Source organism: Dromaius novaehollandiae, chromosome 1, assembly GCF_036370855.1.
Source record: "Dromaius novaehollandiae isolate bDroNov1 chromosome 1, bDroNov1.hap1, whole genome shotgun sequence".
Taxonomy (NCBI): Eukaryota; Metazoa; Chordata; class Aves; order Casuariiformes; family Dromaiidae; genus Dromaius; species Dromaius novaehollandiae.
The window spans coordinates 49,981,253-49,999,076 of record NC_088098.1 but is presented as its reverse complement, the minus strand read 5'-3'; the positions used below and the strand labels follow the sequence as shown (position 1 = coordinate 49,999,076).

Here is a 17,824-nt window from a genome sequence, read left to right as displayed (position 1 = left end):
GCAGGGGCGGGTGTTACTGCCGTGTGTAGGCTTCGCTGCCGGTGGGTAACGGGGGCAGCAGCTCGGGTTTGGGGGCTTCTCCCTCCTGCCCCCCGGGCTGCAAGTGCGGGGGAGAAACACTGTCTCCCTCCCCACCGTCGTGCGAGGGTTTCGGACATGCCGCTTGGGGTGGGGCATGTTGCGACTGCAGCCAGGTTCCCCCCGCCCCCCATCAGGTTACCGGGAAATGGCGACCAGCACCGGCTGCCGGAGCAGGGCCAAAGCTAAACCTGGAAGTTGTTAGCAGAATAGGCAGCGCAAGCCTTTTTGATAATCCTTAGTTACGTGTTTGCTCAAATCTGGTATATCAAAAGAGCAAACAGATCAATTCTGTAATACACTGCACATGTGTATTGCTTGGGGTAATTAATTGACCTTTATGCTGCTCCCCAATGTTTCAGTACTAGATTTACTGTGTGAGTGCTGCCTAGTGACTTTTAAATTGTAGTACTGCCGTATCTCTGTCAGGTGTGATCAGTCTTTTTAGTCATTTCAGCAAAAGTTTGACTGGCCTAGTGACAGCAAAGTACACTGGGTAGCAGATGATTTCATTAATGTGATTTCTTTCTTTCTGCACTTTATCTGTTAACCAAAAAATGGCATTTATGGAGCTGTCTCTCTCAATTCTACTCCAATATCATGACCTTAAACTATGATTTCCTACCAGACATGAACACTCTTGTATGTCCACCTGAACTTCTCTATCTGTCCACTACCCATGCTGTAGGGTTGCTTTTCCTTCACTTACTTTTTTTTTTTATTTGGTAGAAATAAATGTTGCATTGCAGCTTTTGATGGAGACAGCTGATGACTGTAGCAAGCCACACGTCAGAGCGAGCCCCGGTTTCCTGAAACATCTGCAAGAGCTCGAGCCAGAGCTGCGCGTGGTAAAAAGACGCTTGTCGCAGGCACGCCACCGGGCCAAGCTGGCAGGACTCTTCAAGAGCTTGCGGGAAACTGTTTTATCTCAATCAGACAACGCTGCCTCAAAGGTGCGGAGCAGGCACTGTGTTTGTTTATCACCATTACGTGTGTGTTTGAAAGCTAACTAGGTTTACTGTGATGCCCACTGTACCTTTAGGGGTGCCAGCGTGTGTGTAACTTCCCTGCGTGCAGCTTCCCTGCATCCCTCTTACTTGGCAGCTGTCAGCTCAGCATGAGCAAAATGCTCGCTTTCTTGTCTCAGTGTCATGGGTTTATCATGTGGCTCATCTGCACTTTTCTTGTGGCGGTTTTGCTGCTTCTTAATAGCAGTATTTTGGAAACGAATCAAGGAATCCCATGATGAAAGTATCCTGATTTTGCAGCTTTTTGCTATGAAATCAGAGCTAGTGAGTTCAAGGACAGAAGTTGCAGGGAAGAAAAGAGAATAACTTACTCAGCGTTATCAGTTGCACTCTGTCTTGGAGACAGTCTGGAAAAACAAGTCAGGAAAAAAGACAACAGCCACTACCGTTTGCTGCACTTTACTAAACTAAGAAACCATTTAACCAAAAGAGATACTGTCTGTAAAGGCAAAATTGGCCTGGAATGCTACTGAGAAGATGGATGTTAATGTGCTCGAGGTGGAGGAATAAGCATTAGGAGTCCTTTTACTCTTGATTCTGCCACCAGTTCATTTAGTTAGACTGGTTCTCACCTCATCCTAGGGCTTACTGCCTGGCTAAAACATCCAGTGTGGAAGCTGTGGAAGGTAGACCTCCTGTCTAAGGTGGCTATGAATGGTCTGAATGATCATGTCAATCTTGAAATATTTTTAAGTTGTGTATGTTTAAATGTATTGGCCAAATATTCTCAGTTATGCCTGCTATAAATGATGAAGGGATGATGTGCAGCACAGTGAAGTTGCTCTAGTTTGCCTCAGCGTAGCTGAGAGCAGACATGGCAAAGGCTTTTCCTAGCATAATTCTCACGGGAAATGATTAGTAAAGTCTTATGCCTAGTGTCAGTAGACATCCATCAAGACTTCACAGTGTGGTGTTTCTGGACATGCTCCAAGAAGAGAAAGATTCAAACAAGAACAGTTGCTTATGAAAAGATCGGAGTTAAGTAGCAAATGGCTGTGTGATTGGGTATTACGTGTATGTATTACATAATATGTACCCTAATATTTGTAGTCTATATTTAAGTTTGCTCTGATATTAGTTCTTTTCCTTTTTTCAAAGGGATAAAAGTAGATGGTGAAACAACACAGTTGTTTTCACAGAGACTTTGAGATAACTGAAGGTCAAAATGAAGCAAAGCATAGAAAACAACCAAGGCATGTTAAAACATGAATCCAGTCAGAGCCGAGAGCAATCAGTTCTGATTTCTTTTTATGTTTAGTGTCAGGTTTTGCGTAAGGCTAAGAACTATATCCAGGAGCTGGAGCAAACCCTGGGTTCTTTGCTGAAGATGAAAGGTACCGTATGCAAGTATTTGCCTTGCACAGTTTGCTTGGGCTTGTATTTTATTTATTTGACAGAGATAGCTGGGTGTGCAATGAGCCCGTTAAAGCATTAGAGCCAGCCACGGCTTTAGCTGCAGCCATAAGCGAGGGACAGTGTGAAAGGCTGTCAACCCACAAAGCACTGTACCCCAGAAATACCCCTCTGGCTCACAGTGTTTCCTACCCCCTGCCCAGCCCAGGCTGAGTTGGGGAAGGACACCAGCAATTCCTGCCGTCCCATGTCCGGGCTGCACCCTCATCGCCCTGCTGCCGATTCGCCTCCGCTGGCTACTGCTTGGCCAGCCCAGGGCTGCCACGGGGTCCACATTTGAGGCAGAGGTACAGGAGAAGGACAGAAAGTCAGGTTGCCTTTGCATGCTCCTGCAATGCCATGTGTCCCAGGCATCTGGCACGCGCGGGCAGTGTGAGGCAGCTCCCACTGCCTGGCATCCTGCTGCCACCAGCATGCCTGCTGCACGCTGACACTGGCCAGGGCCTCCCGTGGCAGAAACAGGGCTGGGAGTCCATGTGCTAGAGACTTGGGATGCATATTTATGTCCCTTCAGTGTCCAAAATACTGTCACCTTAAAAAAAAAAAATAGTGCTATTTATGTAACTTGCACCTCAGTTCATTGGCATCAATTGAAAATCCCGGTGCTTGAAATGAGACAACTCCTCTGAACCCCCACCCTCGGATAACCTGTGAAATGCAGTGATAGGTAGAGCAAATAGTTTGACAGAGAGAGGAGGTTTGAAGTGATTGCAAGCAGTGGAGCTGCTTAAGGAGAGTTTTGAGGTAAATGTCCCCTTGCACGTGTGTTTAGCTCGTACTGCTTCTGAATTGCAGAGTTTGCTTGTCTGGGGTTTTTACACGCAGCTTGCTGGCTGTACAACCATCACAAAATGCTGTATTGACTGGTACTTGCCTGGACTCTGATTTGCTGGTGGTTTTCACCATTGGTTTTCCTGTCTGACCAGCATTAGGAAGGGAGCAGTGGTACTAACTCCCTCAGTGATCATAAGCTGCCAATCACGCTAGCTACCTTGTAGGAGAGGCTGAGGTGTCTCGTCTCACATCGTTTTTGCCTAATCAAAAGCTCTGGCTCGTGACAGCAAAGGACCAGTTGTCAGAATTACTCTGTTTGATTGGGACGGGGAGGGAGAGGGAAGCCAGGTACTCCACTTACACGATGGTCACCTTTCTGCTTCAACAGAGTCCTTCAGCCTGGAGGATGGGAGCCCGTCCAGCTTGGAGGAAGTCAGGGAGCAGTATGTCAAGAGGCACTTCAGCAATCACAGGTAGAGACTTGTACCAAGCAAAGAACGATCATAATGCTTTACACTGCTTCCAGCATCTCTGCAGCACTTTGTCCATGTTACTGAATTACCAGGCAGAGGCCTGTCATGAGGGAAAGACAAAGAAATTTCACCTAGACCCTTGTAATCCCATTCAGTGCATTGATGCCCTATGCATTTGTTGGTCCTTTCCCTCCTGTGTAGCTCATTTCCACAAAGGAGTTCTCATTTGCTTGCAGAGCAAAAAGGGGGAAAAAAACCTACTTGGGAAGAATAGCCTTGGACTTCACAGTGGCTGTGACAAGGGCCTTATTAATCCAGCTGAGAATTAATTTGGCTTTTTTTCTGTGTGTTCTTTCCAGCACTGCATCACCCTCAGAAACCATGAGTGAGAGTGGCTCTACGGTCTGGTGTTTGATTCAAGAATATGAAAAAAACACAATGGAAGAGGATGGGAAGCTGGGGCTTATCCAGTCCCCAACTACTTCGCCGCCTGATCTGGTGGAATTTGAACGGTAGGTGCACCCTTGGTTGCCTTCAGTTTGTTCATTTGTTTGCGTTAAAACCGTACACCCTGTCTCTGCTGTCCCCAGCTTTACAGGCCTTGGAGAATCCCTGAAGATTTTTCATCCATCTTCAAGAAAGAGATAAAACTTTCATTCATGTGTCAGTCCCTGTGTGGCTGTGCTTTCCAACTGTTTAGGTGGCTTGCAAAATAAGATGCAACATACCTGTTGACAGTGGTGTAAGGGGCAAGCTCAAACAGAGCAAGGGTATATTTGTCGAGCGTGATTTATCCTGGTGCATGTCCCTGTAGGTTTGTGGTATCAGTGCTGCTGTCAAGCTCTGTCTACACAGTGGGACCATATTTCAGGAAGGTAGAAATTGCTGTACCAGATCAAATGCACAAGCTGCAAGTTTTGTGTGTTCTGGGGGAGGTGCAGGAACCAGACGTAGGCAGATGTGGGCAGATGTCTTCCCCACAATGATGTTCATCCTGCCTCTAGTTGACATAGGTATGAGCAGCTTGAGCACTGATGTCCTGTGCAGAATTAGGTCCTTAACATTCCCTTGTTCCTTCCATGGAAAGTGAAGATCATGTAGCCTTCAGCCTGTGGTCTGCAGAAGAGCAGTGGTCTAGAAGACTTCAGAAGGCACTACTCAAAATGACTACAACATAAGGAGGGAGGAAGGTAACCTAAACACTTACATACACATTTCCCATAGCAAGAAGGTGTGAGACCCATGGGATCAGCTCCTAAATGCCTGATGCAGGAGCTAAGAATCAAAGAGCAGAGTTCTGTTGTCAATGATCTGTGTGTTTTAATCTGGGATTATAATGGTGAAATTACTTTTTTTTTGTCTAAGATACTCATATTTTAAGACTAAGTACATTATTCATCACATTCTTCCCCTTGCTGTCAGACAGCACTAAGATGTACTTCAGGGTCATGAATGCTTTTCAAAAAGGCTCAATGATCATGTCATTATAAAGGCTTAAGAAACAGCGACTCATCTGATCTATTCCATACTGTCAGGCAGAGTCAAATTTACCCCAGTTATCTAGGTAGACATTTGTCAAATTTGAGTTCAGAACATCCAGCTCAGGAGACTCCACAGCTGGAGCTGACATCCCCTTCCAGAGCTGATGCACCACCTTAAAGAAGAACTTCCGCAGTTCCGTCTTCTCTTTTAATCTGAGTTTTTCTCTCTTAATCTGAGTTTCATAATTTTTATGAAATTCCCTTGGATTATCGAGTTTTTCGTTAAGATGAGACTGCAGCTGTGCCAGCAGATGGCTCCAGCCTACCACTGTTCCTGCTCTTGCTTCTGTGAGAACAGAGATGTCTGTAGTAAGGTATCATTCGCAAGACCTTGGAATGTGCTGAATCAAGATTTTCTAGGACAAGTAAGCTCTACTTCATCAAAGACTGCACAACAGAACCATAAACTCCTGTGTTCTCCTTCTTCACTGACAAGATAGACCAGTGCCCTTGCTGTGTTGCGTGGACTCTGGCATTTACCCTACAGTTTTATGGCAGACTTCAGTTGCTGTATTAGCTAATCCTTCCCACAAAATGATCTTTGATAACAGGCATAAAACAGCAGGGACTACCCAGCAAAGAAAACAACCGCCTCTTGGTGATAGTCTAATCACGTTATTTTGGCAGCATGAGAAATGCGTTGGGTTTTGAAGAACTGTGTATTTCCATGTCCTGCACCAGGTACCCCAATGATAGCACTGCACAGTACTCTCTCCCCTGCAAAATGTTGTTTGCCTCTTACTCTCTGGGAGGGAACTTGATGGATTGTGATTTGAGCTTAATTTCTTTCGCAGAGCACTCTAATGGTAATAATTCATATTCTTCTGTTTGAGAAACTCCAGATCCTTCATTTGGAGCTGGACTCAGAGTCCTTGGTGAGCATAATAGCTGAAATGAGAGTGCTAATCTCCTTTAGGACATTTTTGTCTCCAGGAATGGTGGCAAAAGCTTCAGAGCATGGAAGTAGAAGGGTAAACATGTTTATGCTTACATGTGGGATTATTTTAAGACTTTCAATATTGGTTTATTAAAAGTTAAAGACTGAATAGTTTTGATTTACCTTCTCATGCAATACTCTTCAGTTAACCAGGAAATGTGCTCGGTTGAGACATCTTTCAAGGAATCATTTTGAGCGCAGTCAAACACAGTAACAGTGGTTTCTGCTTGTAGAACTTTGCTTCGTATTCCTTTAAACGTGTTCTTTTCATCTGAAATGCTCTAAGCATTTAATAAACTTTAAGTAACCTTCAGTGCTGCTTTCTGTAGTCGACATCATTATCCCTGGTTCAGTGTGTCACACAGTGCTAACAGAAGCAGCAGGCTGCTTCTGTGGTTTAGTCACTGGATTAAAATTGAGACATTTTATGTTCAATTGCTGGGTTCACTACAGACCTCACACAAGTCAGTCTTAGGGACATGATTCCTCAGATGTGGAAAATGGAGGAGATTGAGCTCCCATGCTCACTCAAGCGGAGCTTTCAGGCCTGGGGTAGTCTTCCTCCCGTTACGTACGGTACCTAATACATCAGGGTCCTGACCTCGGCCAAGGCTTTTAAGTGTAGTGCAATACCAATAAAAGTACAAAAAGTGGCTTACAGTGTAAAAGCCTCAGGATACAAAGGCAGATGCTAAAAATTTATGAAATGCCAGAACGAGGTTTGCCTTGCAACAAGTAGAGCCTGCAGCTGCCTGGAGCTTCAGTTGTGAGGCAATCGTGCTGAGGCTCTGGCTAGAGCCCGCCTTTTACAGATGAAATCTTGGCAGAATAGAGTTGCTAAAGTCTTCAAACAACGTTGGACAACCTTCATTAATTGTATGAAGTCTGGGAGCAGGGAGTCGGTGAAACAGTTATGAATCAGAGCTGCTCTCCAGTCCCATGCTGCTTTCCGGTAGATAACTGCATCAGAGCCTACTCTTAAAGAGATGCTCCTTTTCCTTTCATTACAGGTATCTGTATTTTTATAAGCACACAGTGGACCTGCTGATAGAGCATGGAATAGTTTGCACTGAAGAAGTGCCTCTTCCTGTAGTCTCCACTGCCATTTCCCACCTCTGGCAAGAACTTTCTGAAGAAAGAAGAGACAGCATCTTGCAGTACTGTAGTCAGAGAGATTTTCTCCTGGATCCCAAGGCTCCCTGCCAAGAGCTTGCATGTGCTGAAGGCAGCGTGAGAGACAGCCGAGGTAACAGTGAGGAAGCCAGTGGTTCCTTGGTCTCCACACAGGAGGAAGTAAGTGCTCAGTAATGCAGCCCGACTGCCTCTGAGGCTCCAAGCTAATTGGCTGTGCAGCTTTTCATTGAAGACATACAGTAATTGTAATTAAGCCTGCCCATGACCACTTGAACATGTGAATGGAGACTGTAAGCAGTCTTTGAGTAAAAGTCTGCATTGAATTCTCTTTCAGTGAGATATGTAGCAAGCTGTAAGCAGGCAGTGGTAGTAATCCTGCTAATCTCCACTGACCTGTAGCATTTCTGTGCTAAATGACAGTCACATTCATAACTTACTCCAGGGGGAAAGAGCAAGAACAAGGATTATACAGTTACTGTCCTCTGCAAACTCTCCAAGGAGCACAAATGGGCTGAACCCAGGAGGAATACCCAGTTTCCCAAGGCCTGCATTTTTTTAATGAAAGCACTTTGTAACAAAGCAAAAGTATTCGTAGACCAGTTGCAGGTGGTACAGGGTAAATGATTGCCCATTCCAGGCATTTCTGCAGAGCCAAGAGTCAGAGACTCAGTAGTTCAGGGCGTTTATTCAAAATAGATTAAGCAAAAGGTAACTCACTGTAAACTGTTTTTGCAGCACTGGTTACCTAAGCCGCTAGCTGCTCAAAGGCATATGGGTAATTTTATTTGTTGTGGGGGACAGGGAAGGTGTCCACCCTGGCTGTATAGATAAATTGCATTGGCAAGTTCTTGTTGAGTCACAGGGTACTCAGGCAATTCGTATTGCTGACCTACTGGGAAGCATCATGGAGATGTTGCGCATACGGTACTTTCTGGCACAGAAAATTGTATGAACTACATTTTGATGGAGTGGATTAATGAGTTTATGGGTCCGTAACATGAAGAATCCAAGCTCCATTGTAAGGCAGGTCACACGCTCAAGTCAGGTTTGGTAAGAGTGGCTGCTACAGCTGAGATGTCGGGCCATAAACAGCAGTAACAGCCCACAGTCAAGGCTGGAAAGCACTGGTACAGTCCATGTTTTTTCCTGATGTTTTGGGAGAGTTTAAGTAAGCCTGATTCCTAGAGGCTGACGCACAGGCCTAAGGGAATGGACTAATCTTGTGCTCCTAGTCATGAAATATTGTTATTCCTTATTATTCCTGTCTCCACAAAACACTGTGAGTTTACTCAAACAGTAAACATGTCTGTTAAATGGAAAGAATTTCATGTTTTTTAAGACTTAATTACTAAAAATTATAGCCTAGGTAAAACTCTGAAGTGGCTGGATGTGTTGACATCTGAAGTGTTTTCTTTGGTAGGTAATGTTTGAAGATGCATTTGATGTTGCTTCTGGTTTCCTTGACAGAAATGAGACTCAGGGAATGTCTAGTCAGAGGTAAATTTATAAACCCACCCCTTCTCCTAGATAGTGTATGCACCTTTTGGAGCAAGTCAATAGACTAACTTCATTTCTTGTGCCTCATTTTTAGTGCATGGTTAAAATAGAAGCCTCCAGCCAGTGTGCTCACAAGAATGCTATCTCCTAAGGTGTAGAAGTGAAATGATTAATAGGCATTTACAGCAGAACAAGGAAGAATTGCTTACTAAGAGTGCTCAGTCAGTTCCAGATAATAGTGGGTCCAAGTGGTTTTCTTCACCGCTCCTCATAGCTTTCTCTCTTATCTAATTGCAAGGTTCACAATGTTTGCCTGTTTTCTTTTACTTGACAGGACTATGAGGACCATAAGGCATTCCCTGGATAAGCTAGCTGACTGTGAACTGTACTATTATTTGATGAGAAAAAATTATCTTTTTTTTTTAATGTTGCCTTCCTTACCTTTTTCAAGTACCGTAATTCAATCACAAGGGGTTTCACAATCACAAGGTGATCAAGCTGAAGTGTGGTTGACTGGAACAGTAACATTGAAGAAATGTGAGATCTGTCAAATAATAACATCTCTTTCCTCTGCAGGTCAAATCACAGTTCCCTAAGAGAGAACATGTCAGATACAAAATTGGCACTGCGTTTGATTTTGCCAGTAGACTGGAGAAAGACAAGAGTTGTTTTCCTCAAGAGGAAAATCGCATTGTGACTCATGTCTTATGTATTCTCACTTGCTCTTTATATTTGGTTAGGATTTTTTTCTCTTCGAGAAGTCTTTTAATCCCACTTTTTGGATCCAATTTTCTACATATTTTTCCATATTCAGAGGGTTCTTTAGTATGAATTTTGTTCTCCCTTTTACCACCACTCTGCTTTGCGCTTCCAGAACAGCATGAATGGAAATAAGGTTGTTTTGGCTGTTGATCAGAATACACTTGAATACACAATAAAGCTTAACAAAACACAAACCCATTAAATAATGTTGATTGTTTAAATCACAATTAAATAACATTGTTTGCTTTTGAAATAAGAAAAAATGTTCCTTAATGCTGCAATTTCTTGCTGTCATCTTTGCAATTTGGAGATTAGCACCAAAAAATCCAGTGTAAGCCCCAAATTAGATTAGTATTTCAGTAGGCAAAACTTATCCTGTCTCCTCCTTTTTCTGTCATGCTGAACCTTGTAATTCAGGGCAGAGGTGCCTGGGCAGAACTTTGTAAGATCCCAGGGAGAATATAGAGGTGAGGCCCAGAGTGAATACATGAGCCTTTTACCACAGTTGCCCATTACCTGAGTACAGAGCTGCTAATGATAGCTAATGTGTCAGACCATTACCACATATTTGTTGTATTCACTCAAAAATGTAACAGAAGAAGTCAAAGCTGTTCCTCTGAACAACCCTACAAAATACCTTACCAAATATCCACTGTTGCTCTCCATTATAATGAATGCATACTTTTCCCTAAAACTGTGTGAGCACCACGTGTCATGTATCAGTGGATTTCTTTGTTGTGATAATGGTTTCTTGTATTGCAGTTAAGTATCTTCCTTGCATTTGTTAGACAATATCTCCTCCACCCCTCTTTGTCTTGTTCAGCTGTTGCATTTAATATCAGATTCATTTTGAAAACAATCCAAATCTTTTTTGATATGTAAGTAAAAGGTTGAGGAGAGAAAGTAAGAAGGAGGAGAAAAGACAGAACAGGAAATTAAATATAATTTGTGTTTCCATTTTCAGTTCAGCATTTGGAAGCTGCACTTCTGAAAATCCAGAGGATCACCACAGACTCTATCTGCAGATCATTGACTTCCTAAAAAGTCTTTTCTTTGCTAATACACAGTTTTGTCAGGTAAGCTTTGCCAAAGGATTCCTTATAGGAGGAGGAGCATATTTCTCTCATTATTAGAAAGAGATTTCTTTTTCCTGCACTTTTCCTCTTATTCTCCAGCATCATTAAAACAAGAACTTGAGGTTTGTTATTTCAGATGTGCCATTCCAAAGTTCAGCAGCATTGACTATGTAAGAGGCAAGGTTTGAGGGGTTAGTATTATGTAGAGCATTACTCAAAATGGCAGTGACATGAGGAAAACTTTTTATTATTCTTTGCATAAAATTTCCACGTGGAAAAGCTTCAGTGATCTCATCTGAGCAGGCAAATCAGTGCCGGCTCATTTTGCCGTTCTCCATTACCCACAGGCTGCTGATCCTGAGCTTAGCTGGACCACCTTGTTCTTTGTCTTGGTGCCAGGCTCCCTAGTCTGAGACTTCTGTGCGAAGGCCTCAAGAATAAAGTTTTCATGTTCTCAAAAGACCTGATAAACATCTGCTGGGTTGCCTCTAACCCTAAGCCTACTGTTGCAGGTTTGCTGTGCCAGAAGCCATTTGATTTGCAGTGTTCTTCCTCCCTTTCTTGCTCCAGTGCTGGGGAGGGAGCTTAGAACTTGCACAGGATTAGAGGAACAAAAGGGAGAGATCCCTCAGCAAAAGGATGTTTGTTTGGGCTCAGAGTCAACTGTACCTCTACAGTGGCCATGGTTTTTCTGTTTTCTGTTACTGCCTAGCTTCTGCCAGTCTCTGTTGCTTGAGCACGTGCTCCATTGAAGGAAACAGTGATGAGGGGAAATGGGACAGAAGACAAAACAGAAACTTATTGCACCACTGTCTCTATCACATAATGACTGCTGCTTGCCTTTTGGGTCCCACCAGTTCAAGAGCCAGTAGTGCTAGAAGAGATGCAGAGAGATGACAGGAAACACAACAAAAAGTATTAAACAGGAATAGCTAGAGTAGGACTCTCAAGCATGGAAAAAAGAAACACTTGAGAGGTAGTATGGGAAAATTTTCTAAAATACTAAGTGGTGTAGAGATAGTAAACATAGTATGTTTTAGATAGCTTCTAAAAACAACAAAAAAGTATCCAATGAAATGACAGGCAGCACATTAAAAAAAAAAAACTTCTTCATGGAAATTATCAGGTTTAACTTGAGGAACTCTTCTGCTAGGTGGTGCAACAAAGATTGAAAGGTTCAAAAAGGGATTAGAACGATTCCTGAAGGATTAATCCATTGCTGGCTAATAAACTTGAATGTCTGGGTACAATTTCCCAATCAGAAGGTCCACCACAGATTGCAGCAAGTACTATCAGACAGAGCCCACTCCACTCACAATTCTTGCACTTTTTGTCTGAACATCGCTCCTGGCCGTTGTCAGAGCTACACAGCCCTGTAGTCTGTGAATAGCTATGTTCAGCTTCAGAAGAGAGGTCTTCCCATGTTTATGTAAATGACCATGAACTAAGGCTGGCTATAAAAGAAAGAGCAGCTTTATGCAAGACACCGTATTTTCTGGTTTTAAATATCCTTTGTGAATGTCATGCCCAGCAGCATTAGCACTCCCAGTTTGTCCTTCCGCTTGGTGTTGCATTGGCGTATATGAGCCCAAGTCCATCTCACAGCTCCCAGGCCAGATGGTGTGAAAAGAGGTTGTGTCTCTTTCAAGCTTTAAAGAAGGGTTATTGGAATAGGACTAGGAGAATGGGAATGATGAGAAGATGTGCAGCAGGAGAAAAAGCTGAGATACTGCAGATTGGCAGTTGACTGAGCTTTTGTGGATCCCAAAGGGAACAAAAGGCTGTGTGCACCTTTGTTATGCAGGAACTTCCAGTTTTCTGTGATAACAGAAGACAATCAAAAGGGAGTTTGAGCAGAAATCACCCAGGCTGTAGAGTACTGATAATGTGAAAGTCACAATCTGTTTTGGTTTAGATAATTTCAGTACAGCACATCTGGAGAGTTCTGTCAAGAGGCCAAAAAAATCCAACTGACAAGATTTTCTGGTTTTGAGGGCAGAAATTCAGCTCTATCTCATCGCAAACAGATTTGGGCAGTCATGGAAGTGGCTGCAGAGTAGGACTAGGAGACATCACAGATAGCTTGAAATGCACTAATTCAGGCAGTGGCAGAGAGCTCAGTGTAGGCTATGCAATTTGTTCCAGTAATTGAGTTACACAGAGCACCAGACTGCTGTTCTTGGCTGGGATCAGAGCACCCCCCCCCCCAGCTAGCTGGACGCTAGCTCTGGACTCTCTATGTTGCACTGGTGTGACTGAATCCCAGCAGACCGTTCTTCCCCTGATAGAGCACCCCTGCTGGCGCTACACTAGGCTGGGAGTTTGCACAGTGCTGGAGGCATAAAACATCCCAAGGATAAAGTGGTGTCCTGGTGCACTGTGCATGCACCTTGTAGAAGATACAGAGGTGGGTGGCAGATAAAATAGTAAGGCAAGGCATGCAATGCATACTTGACTGAAATATGAAAGGCAACCTGTGGTCTCCTTTCCTTCAGCAGAACTGATGAGATGACAGGTTTTATTGCTGGTCAGTACATACCAGTTCTCTGTTATGCCATTTCCAGTTAACAGTCTAGTTAGGTGCTATTGTTGGATTGTGTACATTTACGATTTCATAGTCACAGACCCACCAAGTGCAGCTCCTTTTGAGCTGCTGCTCTCAAAGCTGTCAGGGCTATATACCCCACTGGTAAAAAAATGCTTGAGAAAGAACCACACAAGAGGAGGAAAGAAATCATTTACACAAAGAAGAGGAGGACTCTTAAATAAGCAGTGACCCAGAAGTGAGAACAGGAGCATGGAAGTTTTTGTGGTAGAAAAATATTTCTGAGCATGAGATCAGTTAAGCAATTGCGTCATTTGTCCAGAGATGTTGTCTTGAGGCCACATCATAAGAGATGCTTAGCAGCAAAGGCAGTAAAGCATTAATTTAGATTGAGGTCCAAATTTTCAAAAGTATCTAAGTGAAAGTCAGTTTTTTTTCCTAAATTGTACTGAGCATTTCTGCATCTTCAAATACTTTCTTTTTTAAAAAGGGATTTTAGATGAGTCATGTTGCAAGCAAGTGGGATTTAGTGCTCTGTAAGCTGTATATTTTTTTAAAAAAAGCACCAGTTTTCAAAAGCAGTCTTACCCTTGAGTCTTGCATCAATGCAGAAGGTTGACCAGTCAGACTGCAGAGATGAACTCTTTCATCTCCTAGACTTTGATTTCTCAAGAGCCACTTATTCTCTGTAAGCTGGTCAAAGAGAAGGCCATTTCCTTCTGTTGCTAAAAGAGCAGCAAAGCCTGAAGTCAGTGGAAGTTAAGGGCTCTGGGAAGCCTTCGTGTCTTCAGAGCCTGTTATGTGACCCCATTGCTACTGCAGTCTAATACCTATCCAAATGATGTAAATAGAAACGGGATGGAGCCCTATGATTTTAGAAAGAACCTGGTTGAAAATTTGAGCTGTTCTTCCTCAGGCACCTCAGGCACTTTGCTGACCAGTGCTTGTTGCTGATTCAGAGAGGAGGGAGGGCTCGTGGCTCATTAGCTGACACATGCCGGTGCTGACCAAACGAGCAACTCTCTATCTGAAACACAACCAACTCTTGTGGTTTTTAACCTTCTTTGGGCTTGGGGTGGTTTCAGGAAGAAGCTCTTCAGTTCGACTATGAGACCGTGATGCTGAGGTGCACTGAGACCTTCGATGATGAAGATTTGTAAATAGTATCTGCTGATGTTTTGCCGAGCATTGCTGGGTACACCAGATATGCAAAGAGACTGCGCCTCTTTCAGCGGAGTGCCCCTCCGAGGGGAGTGTGGAGACACTGTTGAAGTGATTTGTTGCTGTTGATTTCCCATTCCCTCATCAGTGCTTCTTGATATATCAGTTGAGTAATTTATACCTTTAAAAGTTATAGGTTTTAGGTTATTTATAAAATCATAACAAAGATTTTTTTGTCTGTTGCTTTGTAATGCTTAACGTCGTTTCACAAGTAAACTAAGGCACATGCAGATAGGTGACCTTGCCTAGTAGAAGTGGTGGCAGAGCTGAAAGTAGACCACATCGGTGACATCCTGCACACTCCCTTAACATGCAGGTCTCAAACTGCGACCTGCAAAAATCACAAAGTGCCTCCCAGCACCCTGGCAGTAATTCCTTTATTGTACGACTTTTCAGCTCAGGCTGGTAGTGACAGAAGGATTTCTTCCTTTCCAGACAGGCACAGAGAGGGATGCAAGTTTCTTCCATCTTCTTTATGAGGACAAGAGCAGTGGCCACTTACTCTGGAGTTGCCAACAGAAGTGGAGGCACAGTAATAAACTTTGGAGTATTTACTTTTGCATAGTGTGTAAACTTGAGCAAGGGCGAGGCCCCTCATGCTCTTCTGCCACATCCTATTTTTTGATGGATAGTGGTGCTCAGATGGTGTCTAGGAATTAAAAACACTATGAAGATAAATAAGTTCATTCACATCTCTGAGCTATCTTTAGAGGCACTCTGCAAATGCAGACGGATGGTGCTCTAGCAGGGGTCATGCTGACAACTGTCACAAACGTGGGGATTGGCATCAAAGTGCAAGGGCCAGATAATTCCTATGAAAGACCATCTGCCTGTGGTGCTGAGGCTGTGGTAGCACTCCCAAAGGGGTGTTTCACAGGCTGTTGTGGTTTTGGGGAGGGGGCGTCCTCCTACTTTGCAGATCCTGTTTGGGTTTAAGAGTCCCCATGAGTTCTCCAATCTCATTTTCCCGGGCCTCCTGGCACGTTTCACATGTGCAGGCTGCCACAGCTTTGAGGCTTGAGGATGTTAAGAGCAAGGCTGGATCTCCCGCCTCCTCCTCTGCCTCTCATTCCCAATATATTAAGCATATCCATCCCCTGGACAGTCTAGGGACACATGCTGGTTGAAATAGCTGTGCAGACTTTCCCAGTTAATCCAAGGTCAAACCATTCGTTAGCTTGTGCAGATGTATGTAGAGTAGTATGCTTACTTCAAGTGTCCTGCCTGTGTTTTCTTATTGTTCTGTAATCAGGAGGGGGATAGGTTAATTTTTCAGTGTCCTAGCTATTTTTTCTACAGCTTATTGCTTCTCTTTCAAGTCTTGCAGACCCTTTCATTCCTTGTCCTAGTCCTTGCCTCGTCACACCAGCAAATGCAGGACAGATTGGGTAATCTCAGGTCCGTTTGCCGTGTGACATCAGTTTGGTTACATCAGCGAGTCTCTCACCAGGTCCGGCTTAAATACCGCAGCAGCTGAGGTCAAACCTGACAAAACTGGCTTGTCCTGTAGGAGCACCATGTGCACAGAGGATGAGCAAGGATTAACAACCTTTTTAATTTGGGCTTCATGCCCGCCCTTTTGAAGCCCAGCCTAGGACAGAAGTTAAGCAGCAGCGTATTCCCCTTTCAGGAGGCATTTACAGCCTGCTGCCGGCCGCAGGAGACCACTTTAAAGGGGCATCATAAGCAGTGGAGATGCAGTTCCTTGAGCATCAACGTGGAAACCCCTGGTGCTTCGCAGGGAGAATTTTAGGTTAGGACAGGCATGAACATGAATGGGAAGCGACAGATGTGTTCAGCCGGGGTGAAAATACTAACACCCTGCAGTCGGTAGCAAGCTTTGTGGGATGTGCTATGGAGTTGAGATGAAGAGCGCGCTAGTTTGGTTCCTCCTGTCGAATGGCCGTAGTTGACAAGCGTGCAGGCCAGTGTGTACCGTGGGAAGACGGTTTCGTCCCCAGCAGAGCCGACCCCGCACAGGCAGTTGTGGCTCTGCCCAGCCGCACGAGGTCTGCTCTGCTGCAGCAGGGAGATGCTCTGAGTCCTTGGCAAGCACAGCATCTGTCAGCCCTGCTGTACAGCCCACGTGTTCCTGTTGGAAAGCTGTGAAAATGAACTGCTGATGAGCGCTTCTGGAGCCAGTGCAACCAGGTACCAGCAAATGCTGCTCTCCAGCTCTCCACAGCCAGAGCAGCGAGAGCGTCTGCCTGGACTCGCCGGGAGCTGCCCACCTCGGTGCAACGCTGCAGCCCCACACCCGGGAGCCCACTGGACGAAGTGGGAACCGCCGGCAATGCACTTGGCAGGGAGCTCGCTGTTTGCCAGGCAATCCTCAGTTTTGTGTCCGAGTACCTTCTGGTTTTCATTCATTTTCGTGAAGTAGGAGACAAAGAGAAGCCGTGTCACTGGGCTGCAAGGCCAAAGCTGCCTCCAAACCTCAAGTGGCCGAACGCAGCCGAGGAGGAGTGGAGACCCTGCAGCCTAACCCCCACCTGCTTCACTTTAAAAAATTGGAAATTTCTCCCAAGGCAAATAAAAGGATTTTCCTTATATATAACAAAGACACCAAAGAGAAAGTTTTGAAGGACAGTTAAAGATCCTGGGCTTGAAGTCAGGACTTATGCAGCTTCTGAAAACTGCCTCTAAGCCTTAACGCACCACACCAGCACGCTTCCCCGTGGCCGCCTGTCCCTCCTGGGCTGTTAAATGGGCTGTGGTAGTGGATCAGCCTCCAGCAAGGATTTGGCCCCCTCGGTTAGGTAAAGCCATGCCTAGCTCTGCTCCGGGGAGCTCACGAGCCACATGCAAGCAGGGATGCAGGAACATGGCAGCAGACTGGAAGTGTGAGATGACAGCAGAGCAGATGAGCAATGGACCCGTCCATATGGTTGGGAACAAAAAAGCTGATTGAGGACAGATTTTTATAGGAAACCCATGTCAAATTTTCTTTCTAACAGATCTAAACCAAATATAAACCTGGCACTTGCCAGCATTCTACCACGTCTTACGAGGAGAAACAAGGAATGGCTGCAGTCTCCACAGACTGACACGGAGCCAGCAAAAACACTGAGGTTCCCCATCCGTGCTTCCCACTTTGCTTTCGCCATATGGGGATCCCAGCCACAGTGCTGAAGGGAAGTCTCAACATGGAAGACAGAGCATCTGAAGGCTACATAATATAGCAGTTTTCACCCCTTTCTTGGTCATGTGCTTCACTCATTAACTGCTGTATCCTGTTCTCCTCTAAACCAACTCTTCATCAGAGAGGGTGTGGATCTCCATCTTTGGAGCCAGTCATTGCTGAACTGGACAAGTCCCTGAGCAACCTATCTAACTGGACCTGCT

The 17,824-nt window shown here is 44.6% G+C and overlaps 1 protein-coding gene across 1 annotated transcript; it reads left to right on the top strand.

Annotated features, from left to right (window-relative positions):
- The first annotated feature begins 38 nt into the window (after positions 1-38).
- STRA8 (stimulated by retinoic acid 8) lies at positions 39-14,647 on the top strand. Its single transcript, XM_064510807.1, has 8 exons — positions 39-1,031; positions 2,365-2,440; positions 3,682-3,766; positions 4,126-4,278; positions 7,255-7,537; positions 8,799-8,875; positions 10,602-10,713; positions 14,344-14,647. The coding sequence occupies exons 1-8, from the start codon at positions 834-836 to the stop codon at positions 14,416-14,418; spliced, it is 1,059 nt and encodes a 352-aa protein (XP_064366877.1). The 5' UTR covers positions 39-833; the 3' UTR covers positions 14,419-14,647.
- The last annotated feature ends 3,177 nt before the right edge of the window (positions 14,648-17,824 follow it).